This window comes from Trachypithecus francoisi, unplaced genomic scaffold, assembly GCF_009764315.1.
Source record: "Trachypithecus francoisi isolate TF-2019V2 unplaced genomic scaffold, Tfra_2.0 Lachesis_group5, whole genome shotgun sequence".
NCBI classification, from domain to species: domain Eukaryota; kingdom Metazoa; phylum Chordata; class Mammalia; order Primates; family Cercopithecidae; genus Trachypithecus; species Trachypithecus francoisi.
The window spans coordinates 72980416-72997022 of record NW_022681470.1 but is presented as its reverse complement, the minus strand read 5'-3'; the positions used below and the strand labels follow the sequence as shown (position 1 = coordinate 72997022).

Below are 16607 nucleotides of genomic sequence, written 5' to 3'. Positions count from 1 at the left end.
TAATCAGTACAATCTATCTTGTTTAAAGTTGACTTTATTTTTACAAAAAAAGAGCCAGCATTATGAGCAATAATGTATATTACTTAATCCATTTCTTCCAATTTGTAATTACTCCCTGGGAGAAAGTTAGCTACTTTGCAAGGGGACTCTCAGTGTTTTTGTTCTCAAGGGTGTCATTTAGTAAATTATCAGCACAGTACAATAAACGGCACCCAAAGTTCAGAAAGCATTAATTCACCACCTTTTAGGAGGAACATTACATGCACTCTGGGGAATCTGGGCTCCATGATTACCAGATTTATAGACTGAAGAATTCACACTCAAAATAGATTTCCAAAGAAACATTTAAAACAACTGAAGATAGGTTTGTAATCTCCTTCTTATGTACGGCAGCATGCTTGATGGCACTAAATAAAGATTAGCCAAAAATAATTATTCAACCCACTGCAGAGGTGAGGTCTCAATAGAATGCTTGGAAGAAGAGAGAAAGAATTTTTTTTTGGCACAGCACTTCTTATTCCCCTAGAGAAAGGTCAACACTCAAACCTCCTCAGTGGTAATCTCCCCACAATTTTTATTGAATGAGGGCCATGACCTGCCATCTATTGGCAGGGAGGTAGCACATAAATAAGCAAAAGTCCAACATATTGTAAAATACCAATTAGCATAGCTTCCTTTGTTGAGCAAACTTATCTTTGGTCTCCTTTTACTATAAAACAAGTTTTACAGACCATACATGTACATGGTTGGAATTTTCATACACAGAGACCCTACCATGGTTGTGATATTTAGGGCTTGAGTTTAAAGTGAGTGCTATTAACCCTTCATTGTCCTTAAGTAAGAATTAGTAACACATGAATAAATAGCAGGTATCAACTCATAACCATCATTTTTCTTTAAACCTTTTCCTCAAAATGAATGAACCATTTCTTCCTCTGCTTTGTGTGTACACTGTGAAGTCACATACATAGCAGAGAACTGGAAGGAAGCCATGTGTACCTGCAGGTTATGTTAGCAGTACATACTCACCCCTGAGACATGGTGACAGGGTACTGTATATTTTAGATGTCAGTGGAGATGGATGCCATCTCTGAGAGGATGTGCAATTGAGTTGACAAAGACTGAGTGATTGGCATTGGGCACAAGCAGTTTTTCTGTCAAGGCTACAAAGCATTGCTTATAAAACCACCCATACGGACAGGTCCATGCCAGAATCACGCTTCATACATGATCCTGACCAGCACCCCCTGCTCACCAAAATGTAATTTTCTCTTCCTTCCTTCCTTTCTTTCTTTCTCTTTCTTTCTTTCTTTCTTTTCTTTCTTCTTTCTTTCTTTCTTTCTTTCTTTCTTTCTTCTTCTTTCTTCTTTCTTTCTTTCTTTTCCTTTCTTTCTTCATTTTTTCTTTCTTCATTTCCTTTCTTTCTTTCCTTCTTTCTTCTCCTTCCTTCCTTCCTTCCTTCCTCCTTCCTTCCTTCCTTCCTTCCTTCCTTCTCTTCTCTCTCTCTTTCTTTTCTTTCATTTTTTTGAGATGGAGTTTCACTCTGTCGCCCAGGCTGGAGTGCAGTGGCACCATGTCAGCTCACTGCAACCTCTGTCTCCTGGGTTCAAGCAATTCTCCTGCCTCAGCCTCCCAAGTAGCTGGGATTACAGGCGCCCACTACCACGCCCGGCTAATTTTTTTATGTTTTTATTAGAGACAGGTTTCACCATGTTGGCCAGGCCGGTCTGGAACTCCCAACCTCAGGTGATCTGCCCACCTCAGCCTCCCAAAGTGCTGGAATACAGGTGTGAGCCACCGCGCCTGACCCAGAGTGCAATTTTCCATGTAGAAATCTCACATATCATCTTACAGAATGAAACAGAGAAGTCACCTCATGCCCACACTTAAATTCCATACCATCAACAGGCACCTTTCTGCATCAGCCACAGTCTTATAGCTTTCCAGTGCCAAAATGGGTCACCAATGGCAAGATTTTTAGTGTGATATTTCAAGACAGTGACTTTCAGCAAGCCTGTGACACAGGTGAAACCACAAAGAGAAATCTAGGCAGGCAATGAGCTGCAGTCGGAGAAGCAAATGTGTGGGCGCAGAGAAGTTATCATGGACAGGGAAACAGGATGTCAAGAATTTTAATAGATTATTTCAAATAATTTGTCATTACACCAGTGTGCCACCAATATCCAGTTCCATGCATTTTTAAAAATCTAGTGTGCTGATGCCAAATAATAATAATGCACATTTCCTATGAATATTTTAAATCCTGTTAAACGTGTGTTAATAAAAGATGTTTGTTCCAGCCAATTTGGTCAGTGTAGTGTTTAACTGTTTGCAACCAGATAAACACAAACAACACATTATTTTTTAAATGTACTGCTGGCAGTCCAAGCACCTGGAATGTCCACAGCTTGCAAAAATGTCCTAAGATTATGCGAGACTTGGGAGCATGTGATTAATAAAATGAAGGCACTTACCTAGCAGCTGAAAATGTTGATATCTTGAAACCAGAGATAACCATCACTCCTGATTATATGATTGTTCCTTCTCTCTCGTATGTTTGCAATTGTTTTCTATAAAGTACATACATGTAGAAATTGGAGTGGGTACGGAGGGCAAGTTTCTTCAAACCTCAGCTTAAATGTGGATGTACTCTTTTGCATACTGAAATCCTGCCTTGTGTTAACTGTGAATTAACCTACTTTTTCTTAAAAATGTGGATTCCCAAAAAAAGTTAGATAATCTGTTTCTCTTAAGGTTTCCCAGGAAATCTTTCATAAGATTGAAATATGGGATATCTAATTTTAGGGACAAACATATATGGCATACGCAAGCAATTAGATCAACTAATGAAATTGAAATCATTTTCTAAAAATCACTTCCCTACCTCCAAAAAAAAAAAAAAAAAACAACAACAAACTTGAATTCACTCTAGATTTTACTATTTAGTTGTCATATATTTTTAAATGTTTGATCATTTCCCAAATTTGTAGTTTAAAATTCCACATTTGTATTTTTAACCACTAACCTAAGAGACATTACTGCATAAAACCTTTGGAATTCGAACAGTTTATTCTGTAGGTTTACTCAGACAACTTTTCACTTGTTCATTAGTTTGATGACACGGTGATATTTTAAGTACAGTTATATGCTGCACAACATTTCAGTTAATGATGAGCCACATATATGACGGTGGACCCATAAGATTATGATATCATATTTTTACAGTACCTTTTCTGTGTTTGGATACACATTTATCATTGTGTTACAATTGCCTGCAGTACCGAGTACAGTAACATGCTGTACAGGTTTGTAGCCTAGGAACAACAGGCTATACCACACAAACTAGGCTGTAGTAGGCTGTACCATCTAGGTTTGTGTAAGAACATTCTAGGATGTTTGTAAAACGATGAAATCGCCTAATGGTGCATCTCTCAGAATGTACTCCTGTCATTAGGTGACACAAGACTGTACCATTGCCATGCTATATTTGCTGATTGCATTACATCTTGTTATTTTTTCACATTTATAATTGAACAGAGGAGAGGGCAATGAAGAAAATTATCTTACTATCTGGGTCCTGCTTTACTTTTCCCCTCAGCAGCCTTCATCCATCTTTCAGATAGTCACAGTAATTTACAAAGGAACAAAGGTTCTTCTGGAGTAAGACAGAAAGGCAATGTGATGTCAATCGAAATCTAGATATAACAGAACATGCTTCTTCCTCTTTTGTTGCCTGACATAATTCTACTCATTCATCAAGCCCCAGCTCAAGTGTCACTTCCTCTGTGAAGTTTTCCCTTCTTGTAGCTCCCTTAGAATTTTGGTTTGTGTTTACTAGTGCATCATCAATATCCCCTTCTGAATTGTAATGTCTCAAGACCTAGCGATCTGTCTCAACTATGTTTCTATTACCAGTGTCTGGTGAAGAGTCTGATGTAGAATAGGTGCCCCCAAATTGTTACTCAAAGTACTGATTAAAAGCAGAGTTTGATTGAAGTAAATCCACAAAAACTCAAGCAAACATTTACTGGGTACCTACTGTGTACCGGGGATTAAAAGAGATATGAAAGTTGCAAGGATGGATTTCCTTGTTTTTCCCTTGAGATTTCCACTGTCTGGCAAGGAGCACACACAGTAAAACCATAGTTAGAGTGAATGAGCTGAGTTGTCCATGAGAGCAAGCCCAGAGGAAGGGCATGGCCCCTCAACATGAGGGCCAGGAAAGCCTACCCAGAGAAGAAGACTAGGAGAGAAATTGGAAATGATTTATATTTGGCGTGCATTTTAATATCAAAGTTCAAATTTACACCATCTCCATTGGTTCAGGGTGAGGCTGGAAAGCAGTTGCTATAAGAGGTGAACTCTGACACATGAGACCTGGAGAGGGACTCTCAGGTTGTCCTGTCAGTTGTTCCAGTCTCTGAGTATGAGGCTGGGAAAGTGGGAAAAAGAGGTGAATGTAAGAGACGGACATCCCAAAAGTGATTCTCATTTTCTTGCCTTGGTCAGAGGCAGGCTGCTGGCTGCTGTCTTGGCTAAGTTAATGAATGTTCTAGTTAGGGAGGCTTCTGCCAGCCCCAAACCATGTGCTATTCAGAATGAAGGGGAGGGATATGTAGAAAGACTTCTAAAACAAAACCAGTTTTCCTGTTTGTATTCTCACAACCTGTAATAAGAGCAAAATACTCTGAGACTGTGTAACAGAAGAGGAAGTAAACATGTGATATAAAATTTGATAAATTGATCAAAATAATTCTAGAATAGGACTTCTGAATCATTTAAGCGTATGTATGCCCTTAAGATTACTGAAATTTTAAAACGAATATTACATGACAAATATCTTATGCTTAGGGCATTTTAGAATTTAAAGTTTCACTTGCATCCTTAAGAGCATTCTATGCAACAAGAGGAAAATAGGAATATTTTTAAATGAGATTGGAACATATTTATATGAGTACATTTTACTTAATGAAGAAAGAGGAACTACAAGTTTCAGTAGTGCTACACGACTATTTTGCTTTCTCCATTCCAAATATTTTTCCATTTGCCTTAGGTACTAACCTCTGATTGCTGACATGTTTATCCTTTCAAACAGTAATTCAGGTATCTATTTTGCATAGAACAGAAGACCCAGGATCAAAAATAACATTTATAGTCTTCTGATTTTGAGAGCAAACTGGTTCTGCATGTTTGTCACTATATACTTTGTCTTCCATTGCATAGATTTTCTCCACAAATTTCTGAATTTTCAGAATTAACAAATTTAAATATTTATGATTATTTTTATATTTTATTTTTATACTGTAAGATCAAAAGGAACTTATTCAAGCCAAAACTGACCAATGCAGAATCCTTTGAAATAACGGATTGATTAATCAAAAATTCTATCCACCTTGCCTCAATTTCCCACTTAAGCTCTTGAATCTCCCCTGAGCACTTAAAGCACACTGCTCTTCCAAATATAAAGGTGTGTAATATCTGTGTTTCTTACAGCTGAAGACTGCAGGTGAAAGTAATGAAAAATCGAGTTTTTTATGTTTAAGAAATTAATAAAAAATAGTTTTGTCACAGCTACCTTATTACTACTTAAATTTTATTGAGTGTGTATTATATGCAAGACACTTTAGCAGGAACAGTATATCCTCTCATTATCCAGAAATATTATCTGCTGGCCTTTCACTATTTTAAAAAACTATTCTTGTTTTTTAGCTTTGAAAAAGTTAAATTGTCAATATTTGAAAACTCTCAGTGGACTATGTGAGATCATTCAAAGCTAATTGCCACAGGTTGATATTTAATGGCACGAGCTTAGTTTTCAGTCTCAAATCTTAAATTCTTAGAGAGTCACAGAAAGATGGATGTTTACCATAATCATTTTCTATAGCATTTTATATAGCACCTGCCTATGAAAGAACATTTTGTAATGCTAAAACAATACATAGATTCATTTAATCTTGCTATCTTCCTCATTTTGACAATGTCCCTGTAAACAGAGTTGATTTGCTACATTTGGAAAAATTCAGATAAAGTTTTGCCCAAATATAAGGAGTGAATGTGATGACCTTTAGAGTTTTTAGGATGTTTTCCTGACTTCATGAATTCTCACATCAGTGCATTTTATTTTCTGCACCAAATTATCACAGACGCATCTACTGCCCTTCACCTCACAATATGCCCCAGCTCTAGAGGCTGAAACATTCTTTCTGAACAATACTCTCCTGAGATCAGGAGAAATACAGAAAAATAGTTCCTGAATATTTGTTCTTCTATTTGCAAACTATCAAATAATGTCCTTTCAATTCCAACAGCCTTTAGCCTTCAGAGGTTTCTCTCATTACATAATGGTACCTATGTTACACAGCCCATTTCCTTTTTCATCAGTGTCAAGAGGATGAAAGTTCATTTTTCTGCAAAACTGCAGTGCCCATTCTTAATTTTTGTTTTGAGAAATAACTATTGTGTCCTCTTTATTATCACAAGATTAATAACATTTCTTTATTTTGTTGCTCCTCTTACATTTGGTTGCTTTCATTATGAGCTGTCAAAAATTATTTTGGGAAGTAGTTGGGGTATAAATAATAAATCGGTAAAAGAATTCATGATTAAAAGCAAGATAGAATCCATGACTCTATTCTTTTGTTAACATATCAGTAGTGAATAACAAAAGGCTGCATTAACAATTAGCACACAGTATATTGCTTTATATAATTATACATCCATATATTTGCCACTTTGATTTTTAATTCACTGGTAAATTTAGGGGATACCCATTTATGGAGTTAATATTACCAAAAAGAGTTTTTAAACGGAGTGAGGCTTTAATTAGAATGGTAAAATGTTGCTTCAGGGCAACAATGGGAATGTAACAAGAAAACTGAGTGATCAGTCATGGGTAACTCGAATAGCAAACAAGTGGAGAAGACTCACAAAACCACTGAAAGTTATACACACACTCAAGTTGTGAGTCATTCAAACTGGATATTCATACACAAGCATACAAATACATGCAAGTGTGTGCACACACACCCTTTCCAATATACACACCTGAATATAAAACTAAATAAGCAGACTCCTCTGTTAACAATTTTATTACTCTATTTTAGGCTGGGGCTGAACTTTTGAAGCTGATGAGCAAAATAGTTTCCCATAAAAGATAATTTCATTTGCCAAGATGAGACTACTTTCCGTTATTAATGTTGTAATGAAATGGTTTGAAATATGAATCTGTGATCTGGACAGAAAGGATGCTCCTGTTCCCAGCTCCAGGAGGGAGTTCTCTAAACAATTACACCCACGGAGAGCGCTGTAAGGTTGTATTTTCATCACCGGCCAGCTGAGCTGTGTGCCTGTCATACTCCCAGTCTCCCCTCCAGTGACAGCCGCATTGACAACATGTTATACTCCACATTGATTTTACAGTTAAGGAGCTGATTGTGATATATAGGGATTTTAAGAATTCAGCTGAGAGGCTGACTTTTGCCTTTTATCATTCCATTAAAATTTTATAACCATCTTTTTCATGTCATTTCATCCATGAATTCTTACTTTAGAAAGTGATAGCTACTGCTGTGAGCATAACTTTTCTCATGTTCAGAGCTTTTTATTGTATTAGCAAACTACCCCAATTATAGTTATTACTCATGTTTTACATAATTGTGGTGACCCTTTCAACCATGCAGTTGCAGGCCAGTTGATTTGTATATAGAATTAGATGATTCGGCTTATCATTTTAAAGCACTAAATTGAAAGAGTGCCAGGAGTCAGGTTTTAACACTTCCCTAGCCAAAGGAGCTAATTAAGCTGCTTTCAGCTTCCTCTCCAGAATCACACAAGTTAAAGGAGCCTTCTGCAACAAGAGCAGGGAATCTACTCAGCCAGAGCGGGAAGCTAATAAAATGTATGCTGGCTTTTAAGGGGGGAAAAAATCGTGCAATTGAAATTGAACATCTCTTCTTTCCCAAGATAAGAGATCATCTTTAAGAAAAGGCTGTGTACTGTGGGGGTTTGAAGTGCAAGTTCATCTCATTATCATGGATGTTTCACCCATAATACTATCATCATATTCAGGAGAAATAAAAGCCTTATCCACCTAATCACAGAGAACAAACTGCATCATTGTTGTTTCTTTTCCCTGAAGAAGCTCACAGTTTGATAGTTCACATATGAGGAATAATTATGCAAGACCCAGATAAAAACCCTAATAAAAAGTATTCCGATTTTTAAGTGTATATTACTCTCTTTGGGGAAGAGAGGGTGAGATAAGGTTAGACATTAAAGACTTGAATCTCCACCATTGATTTTACGAAAGCCAATCTCAGGGGATTTGGGTTTTTTTTTTAGATTTCAAAACAACGTTGATATCTTACAAGACTCATACTTGCTTTTCTCTGGGAAATAGCCAAATCTAGATGACAAGTATAAATAAGAAAGGAGTTATATCCCCATTTTGATATAATAATTGCTACTGCTACTGTATACCAGAGAGCAAAAGTAAGAAATGGCATAGTGGTTTTAAGAAAGATTTAAAATGAAAGCTAGTGAGAGACTAAAACGGAAAATGTGATTTATACCAAGATTGCTGGTTTGGGTTTTTTTTTGGGGGGGGGTGGGATTTCTCTTCAAATAGGACACATTACCAAATTGTCAGAAATAGCTTGATTTCAGGGTTAGCGCACTATAACATCTTTTGCTTCGAAAAGTAATTATGATTCTACCATCGGTCCAGTTGGTGACAAATACGTGGATCCTGTTGTGTGAAAGTATATGCCCATATAACCAAATATTATTGCAGTCGCTGGCCCTGCGAAGCAGTGGTTGCATTTAAAATTTCAACCTTCAGTGTAACACTGAATCGCATACACACACTCACATAATCAACGCTGTTTTAAACAATTACTAAATCCAAGTATATCTTTTTTAAAGATTTTCAATAAAATCTAATGTTCACAGAAAAATCTCATAAATGTCAAAATTGCTGTGGGCAGAAAAGAGGGATATAGTATTTTCTTGATCTGTTTTAGCAATTTATAGATTTCAGGCCGTGGTTTATAAGAATGCTAAATGTTCTGGAATTACAGCTGTTACTGATCAGTGATTGAGCCAGATTTGTGTTATTGCACCATGTTCTTGCTTGTACCTAGAGAGCAGTAAAGCCTCAATATAATAAAAAGCACCTGCATTTTAAATGAAATTTCAATTGAAAAACTTAACAGCCCTTCAAATTGCAGAATTTAACGCAGCCCAGTAAAGCTTAAATAACACTTTGCCTCCGCAGGCTGAGGGGTTTGCATTCAAGGTGACTTGATTGTGTCGCATGGTGAAATTATTTACAATTAAGGAATTTCTCTGGAGGGCTGCAGAATATTTGCTGTTCCGCAACACCTATGCAGGCATATGGTGGGCCTTTTTCAGTATTCATGGAGCCTTCTGAACCTTTATGATAATTGAATCAGTTAGAGTGCTGAGTGGAGCAAGCATAAAACCTGTTAACCTAAAGGTCAGATCTGTGCATTGTTTATTTATCAGTAGGTGAAAGAGCTAAATCGGCAGCTTCTGTCACAGCCACAGTAAAAAATCACCTATAATATTAACAGGGAGTAGATAAATTGCAAAACATGGATTAGAATGATAAACAGAACCAAGTATAATATAGAATATATAATGAGAGATGCCGAAGGATTTTTACTGGGCTGTAAAATATGCAAGTTTGTTATGACAGTGTTATTGATTATAATTACTTACTGGGGCTCTAGAAAAAAAATGTAGTGGAAGCTAGAACTTTGGCAACAATGGCCCTCTTGTATGTTTATTACATTTATTTTTTTAAATCCTCATTTTTTAACCATTGGCTTGAATAAAAAGACATGATTTTGATAAAGCTATTTTAGAGAGGAAAATGACAATTTTAGTTTCATAATATTCAACAAGTATTTCACATGCAAAATTTATGAGCAAAGCAATCACAGTCCTTGTCTTTATGGCACTTATTTATTTACTTATTGAACTTTACCAAGTGTTCATTTTCATACCCTTGTAGCAGAGCTATCACTCATTTTAGCTTCGAGGAGAGGTGGGACGTTTACAAGAGGTATCACTTTCTGTATTTGTTTTACTTTACAGAACCTGGACCTGTAGTTCCTCCGATTCTTCTGGATGTGAAGTCAAGAGTGATGTTGGTCACCTGGCAGCATCCTAGACAGTCCAATGGGGTTATTACCCATTATAACATTTATCTACATGGCCGTCTATACTTGAGAACTCCAGGAAATGTCACTAATTGCACAGTGACACATTTACACCCATATACTGCCTATAAGTTTCAGGTAGAAGCCTGCACTTCAAAAGGATGTTCCCTTTCGCCAGAGTCCCAGACTGTATGGACACTCCCAGGGGCACCAGAAGGGATCCCAAGTCCAGAGCTGTTCTCTGATACTCCAACATCTGTGATTATATCTTGGCAACCCCCTACCCACCCCAATGGCTTGGTGGAGAATTTCACAATTGAGAGAAGAGTCAAAGGAAAGGAAGAAGTTATTACCCTGGTGACTCTCCCAAGGAGTCATTCCATGAGGTTTATTGACAAGACTTCTGTTCTTAGCCCATGGACAAAATACGAATATCGGGTACTGATGAGCACTCTTCATGGAGGTACAAACAGCAGTGCTTGGGTAGAAGTTACCACAAGACCCTCACGACCTGCTGGGGTGCAGCCGCCTGTGGTGACAGTGCTAGGACCTGATGCAGCCCAGGTAAGATACTGACTGTTCTCTCTCCTTTGCAGATTTAGCAATGTACCCTGGATTGACTCTGTGTTGAACAGAGCCATCTACTGACTAAACAAACACATTTGTTGTTTTAGGCATTCACTGGAGAAACTGGGTTTTGGCCTTTGGCCCAAACTATCTTAAATTTGATGTCAGTTTTTCATTTCTCCCTGTATCCCCTTAATTATAATGTTGAGATGCTGCCATTTGCCTCGCACACCTGAAATACTTTGAATTCCACAAAGGGATGCTTAGCTTAACCACCACGTCAGATTTAAATAGATCAGAAAATGAGAAGAGATGGGAAAATACGGAGGAATGAATTAGCATATTAACAAAATTTTCCATTACCAATAGTCTGGTATTTTTTAATAATCAAAGAATCAAGTAATGGGGAAAGAAATAAAAATAGCATATTAACGGGCTATCCAGAAAGTGTTCAATTATTCACCTCATTCTATTGGGAATGAACTCTAGAGGAAAAGATAACTACCATTGTTTTGGCTGGCATACAAACTTCATTCAAGGGAAATTAGTGTAACCAAACAGGAGGGAGTTTTGTAGCTTAGAAGCCTCTTTTGTGTAAATACACACATGCTTCCATGGATTCAGTCTTGTACTACTGCCAAAAGCATTGGTACAGTAGCTTGCTCACCGGAGCACAAAACAAAGGACATTTGCATAACAGCAAAGTTCATCTGCTGAAATTATTACTTGGATCTATGTTGTGTGTTCTCTCTCCCCCACCAAAAGCAAACACTAGGTGATGCTAAACAATGTAAATTGTTGAAGAAATTTAATTTAACCTACAGTCTAAAAGTTACTTTTAAAAGTCTTTGTTAGTTTTAATATGAAGCTGGTCAAAGCAACACACATTTTTGATATAAATATAAGTGTATAGAATTATATTTATTAAGCACCAATGGGAAATGAATGTTAAGTACATGATATACAATGTTTATCGGATGAATTGAGCAATGTAAAGAATTGCTTTTGATTCAAAGTAGAAACAAAACCAAAACCCAAGCCTGGAGTTAATAATCATTCCAGGAATGACGTTTTCTTCCATCCTGGGACAATTTTGTAAAACTTTGGTAGCACTACCAATCACTATCATGCAACAAAACAAACACAGTCTCTTTACAAAGGCAACACTCCATAATGGACATGGTTCTGTATTATTTCGAATAAAAATGTTATAACTAGGCGTTACTGATTGTGACCGATCTGAAAAAGAGTAAGTATTTTTAAGCCAGGCGCGGTGGCTCAGGCCTATAATCGCAGCACTTTGGGAGGTCCAGGCAGGCAGATCACGAGGTCAAGAGATCGAGACCATACTGGCTAACACAGTGAAACCCTGTCTCTACTAAAAAATACAAAAATAATCAGCCAGGCGTGGTAGCAGTCGCCTGTAGTCCCAGCTACTCGGAGGCTGAGGCAGGAGAATGGGATGATGCCGGGAGGCGGAGCTTGTAGTGAGCCGAGATCCTGCCACTGCACCCCAGCCTGGGCAACAGAGCAAGACTTCGTCTCAAAAAAAAAAAAAAAAAAAGAAAGAAAGAAAAGTATTTTCAGAAGAAGAACTCAGTGCACGATTCTACTTGACTCACCATATATAAACAATAATTAAAAGTATCAAGAACCTAGAGAAAGTTGCCTGGCTTTTTCTTCACATTTTTACCCTCTTTTGATTTTATAATATCATCCAGGAATTAAACAATATACATGGCTTGTCAGTTTGCTAGAGAAGTTTAGATTACCGTGGCTAGAAAGCTGAATCTCATAGGCACTCACCTGAGGCCACAAGGCAGGAATCTAAATGTCTCTAAGAAGGTGTCTGAAATATATGAACATTGTACACTAGTAATACCATTCTAAAAACTCACACTTTTAATTCTCATCTAATAAGTAGGAAATAAAAAATTATCAATAAGAAGAATCAGCAGGAACATTCAACTGAGTCTGGTATTTAATGCTATATACTATTTAAATAGTATTAAGATAACATACCTGTCTTTCAGTATTATTGGCTCACATGTTCAGAACGATCTTAAGACTTTACCAAAGCAGATGTTCTCGTGATATAGCTTAGCTGGTAAACAGAGGTATATGACTGCTAAACAATGACTTCTCTTTGTAAAATATGAGATTTAAAAGTCAAAATTGCAAATAGAAAATATTTTATATGAAATAACAGAAGGATAGTCATTAATGCATTGGTTAAGCAATTAATTTAACTATTTATCATAGAGGGTTGTTCCAGGTATTAGGATGGATGACGGAAATTGTCAACAATATTAACAACAGTAACAATAATAATTTCAGTTCTATTGACATTTACAGAACATCAGTACATGAGTGTACGTCTTTGTAAGTGCCTCTTTTAGGCAGTGGGGTCACAGAAGAGATCAAGATAAAGTCCCTAGCCTCATGGCAATTACATTTTAGACAGAATGCAAACAAATAACTAGGTAATATACCTGGAAGTGATAAGAACTTGGCAGAGAAGAATAAATTGAGTGTAGAGAAGTACGGAATACTAGCTGATAGGGTGGAAGATACCACAAGGAGCAGAGTTGGTATTTCACCTTAGTGTTACTCATTTTGTGCCATGTGTTTTTTTCTCCATACAATGCCACCTGTAAGAATTACAGTCCAACAGGGAAAGCAAGAGAGACAGCACATACTTAGGCCAACTAGAAAATAAATTAAATGTAACATATTAGTAAGTACTAAAAGAGGCGATATGACTTGGCATAAATATGAGCCTTGAGAAAGGTAAATTGGAGAGCACAGCAACATAGATGAAATAATATTCTTAAAATCTTATTTAATTACAAGAAAAATAAATATATAATGTCAAAGAGTTGTGTCACCTGAAAAAGTGAAAGCCATGCACTTTTATTTAATATTTAATCACCTAAGAAAATTTATTTCATTTTATAAGGTTGGTAAAAATGCCCTACTAAGACCTAAAACAGTTCAATGAAACTATAGACTAATTTCATATATGAATACAGATTCAAAACTTTTAAATAAAAGATTACCAAATTGAATTAAGCAGTATATTAAAAGAATGATATACCAGGACAAATTGATTGGATTTTTAAAATGTGAGGATGGTTCAACATCAAAAAATCTATCAACATATTTCTTACATCAACCAATTAAAGTAGAAAGCCCATATGTTTTTTTTTTTTTTTTAATGAATAGATGCAGAAAAAAGACATGCAATTCAGAAGTCATTTCTAACAAAAAGTCAAAGTAAAATCAGATTAGGACCAAGGTACTTAAATGAGATAAAGTCAATGTATAAACTGCTGCACTGAAGCCTTAAATTGAGGACTGATAAGAAATAATATGTAAAAATAACTAAGTTGCATAACTATAATGCAGCCCAAAAAAAAAAAAAAAACTTCTTTTTTTTTTTTTTTTTTTTTTTTGAGACGGAGTCTCGCTCTGTCGCCCAGGCTGGAGTGCAGTGGCCGGATCTCAGCTCACTGCAAACTCCGCCTCCCGGGTTTACGCCATTCTCTCGCCTCAGCCTCCCGAGTAGCTGGGACTACAGGCGCCCGCCATCTCGCCGGCTAATTTTTTGTATTTTTTTAGTAGAGACGGGGTTTCACCGTGTTAGCCAGGATGGTCTCGATCTCCTGACCTCGTGATCCGCCCGTCTCGGCCTCCCAAAGTGCTGGGATTACATATCATGAGCCTCTAAACCCTGATGCCCCTGTCCACTTTTTCATAGGTAACGTGGAATAAAATAGAGTAACCCTGCAGCTGTCAGCTCCTCTTATACAGTAGGGTCCTCACTCAGCTCAGGCTACTGAAGCCACCAGTCTTGGCAGGTTTGCCACAAGGAACAGTGTCACCCAGACCACAACCATGTGTAGCTTCCTTCCCTTTGCTATGTACACTTAGGGTCACTCATTTATGGGTTTGATAATGAACCAAAGTTAAAGGAGTTGTGTCTTAGTCATCATCCTCATTGACTTTTAAAGATGGGCCAATGTTTGATGTCTACTTAAAATAAACCATAGACAAAATGTATAAATATTTCACAGAAGGAAATAAAATAATAATGAAAATATATTCATTGAGTTCATGTTATGTTCTAGAAATTGCTTTCATTTAATTCTTACTGCAACTATGTCAGATAAATGCTATTGCTGTTCCCATTTTACAGACAGGAAAACTGAGTATGAGGGATTAAGTAATCTGCATAAGATTATGTAAGGAGTAAGAGTTGGAATTCACACCAAGGCAATAGGGTTCTAGAGCCCATGCTCTTCTCTACTTCTTTACACTGCAACAAGTGGGAAAAAAGTGCAATCTTCCTTGATGGAAGGACTTAATTCCCTAACAAGACAATCCTTCCAAAGTCAACATATAAACTGAGCATCCTTCAAATCAGAATGCCAATGTTTTTTGTTTGTTTTATCTCAAAGTGGATAAAATTATTTTTTATTTTTTATTTTACTTTAAGTTCTGGGATACATGTATAGAACGTGCAGGTTTGTTACATAGGTATACATGTGCCATGGTGGTTTGCTGCACCTGTCAATCCCTCATCTAGGTTTCAAACCCCGCATGCATTAGGTATTTGTCCTAATGCTCTCCCTCCCCTTACCCCCGACCCCTTGACAGTCCCCAGTGTGTCATGTTCCCCTCCCTGTGTCCATGTGTTCTCACTGTTCAACTCCCACTTATGAGTGGGAAGATGCAGTATTTGGAATATGCAGTGCTTGGTTTTCTGTTCCGGTGTTAGTTTACTGAGAATGATGGCTTCATGGATGAAGCTGGATAAAGTGATTTTAAAGTATAAATAGAAGACTAAATGATTGAAAATATTATAGAAAATTGTGAAAGAATAGTGAGTGGTACTTTCTGTAGTACGTAAACTTACTCTAAAGCCATTGAATTATAATAATATGGTATTGGCATTAAAAAGACAAATGGTCATTGCAACCAACTAGAGAGTTTAGATATAGATATGAGTGTTTGTTGAAATGACTTATTGTAGGTAGAAGTTGCATTTTATTTCATTGGTAAAGAATGGTTTCCTTTAAAAATGATACCAGCCCGACCAACTATCCATGTGTAAGGGAAAAATAAATCCCTTTATCATATCATACTATAACTAACTTCCCATAAATTAAAAATGTTAATGTTAAAAAAGTAAAAATCTTAGGAAGAAAAGGAGAATATCATGAAATCTAAATGTAGGGGAGCACTTTCTAAAGAAAAAAAGAAACTCAGTAGCTTAAAAAAAAGATAGCTATATGTAGCTAGAAATAATCTGATTGATTTTCTAAGGTGTAAACTGCCCGCACCCCACCAAAAAAAAGTTAACATCCAGAAGATAGATTGGGAAAGTACATCTGTAACACATACTACAGACAAATCAATTTCACCTTAATATACATAGACCATCTAATAATTTATAATACAAGATACTTTAATAGAAAATAACTTAGGTAAGAGAATATATTAGATTGGTGTAAAAGTAATTGCTGTTTTTACCATTAAAAATAATGACAAAAACCACAATTAATTTTGCATTCATACCTCACATAAAGTCCAGGGAATGAAAATTAATTAAAGAAACAAGCAATACTGGCAAAAACTAATATCAGTAATTTCAAGAGTTTGTGGAGGCACAGATCATGGAAAATTTCATTGTTTGTGATAAAGTGAATTTCCCCAACTTTTTAAGAAAGTAGTACATCAATAATGATAAAAATTAAGCATGCATTTTCCTTTCGACATGGCTATCCTTAGTAATCTTTTCAATGCGAAATAAACACAAGAGTACATATAGCATACATTTTCAAATATTATTTT

At 36.5% G+C, this 16607-nt stretch overlaps 1 protein-coding gene across 1 annotated transcript in view; it reads left to right on the top strand.

The window, feature by feature from the left end:
* The window catches only part of USH2A (usherin), an 809712-nt gene that overhangs the window by 520006 nt on the left and 273099 nt on the right, over positions 1-16607 (top strand). Inside the window, exon 40 of the mRNA XM_033195653.1 lies at positions 10120-10748. Within this exon, the coding sequence (XP_033051544.1) occupies positions 10120-10748 (629 nt within the window). The remainder of the gene's footprint in view (positions 1-10119; positions 10749-16607) is intronic.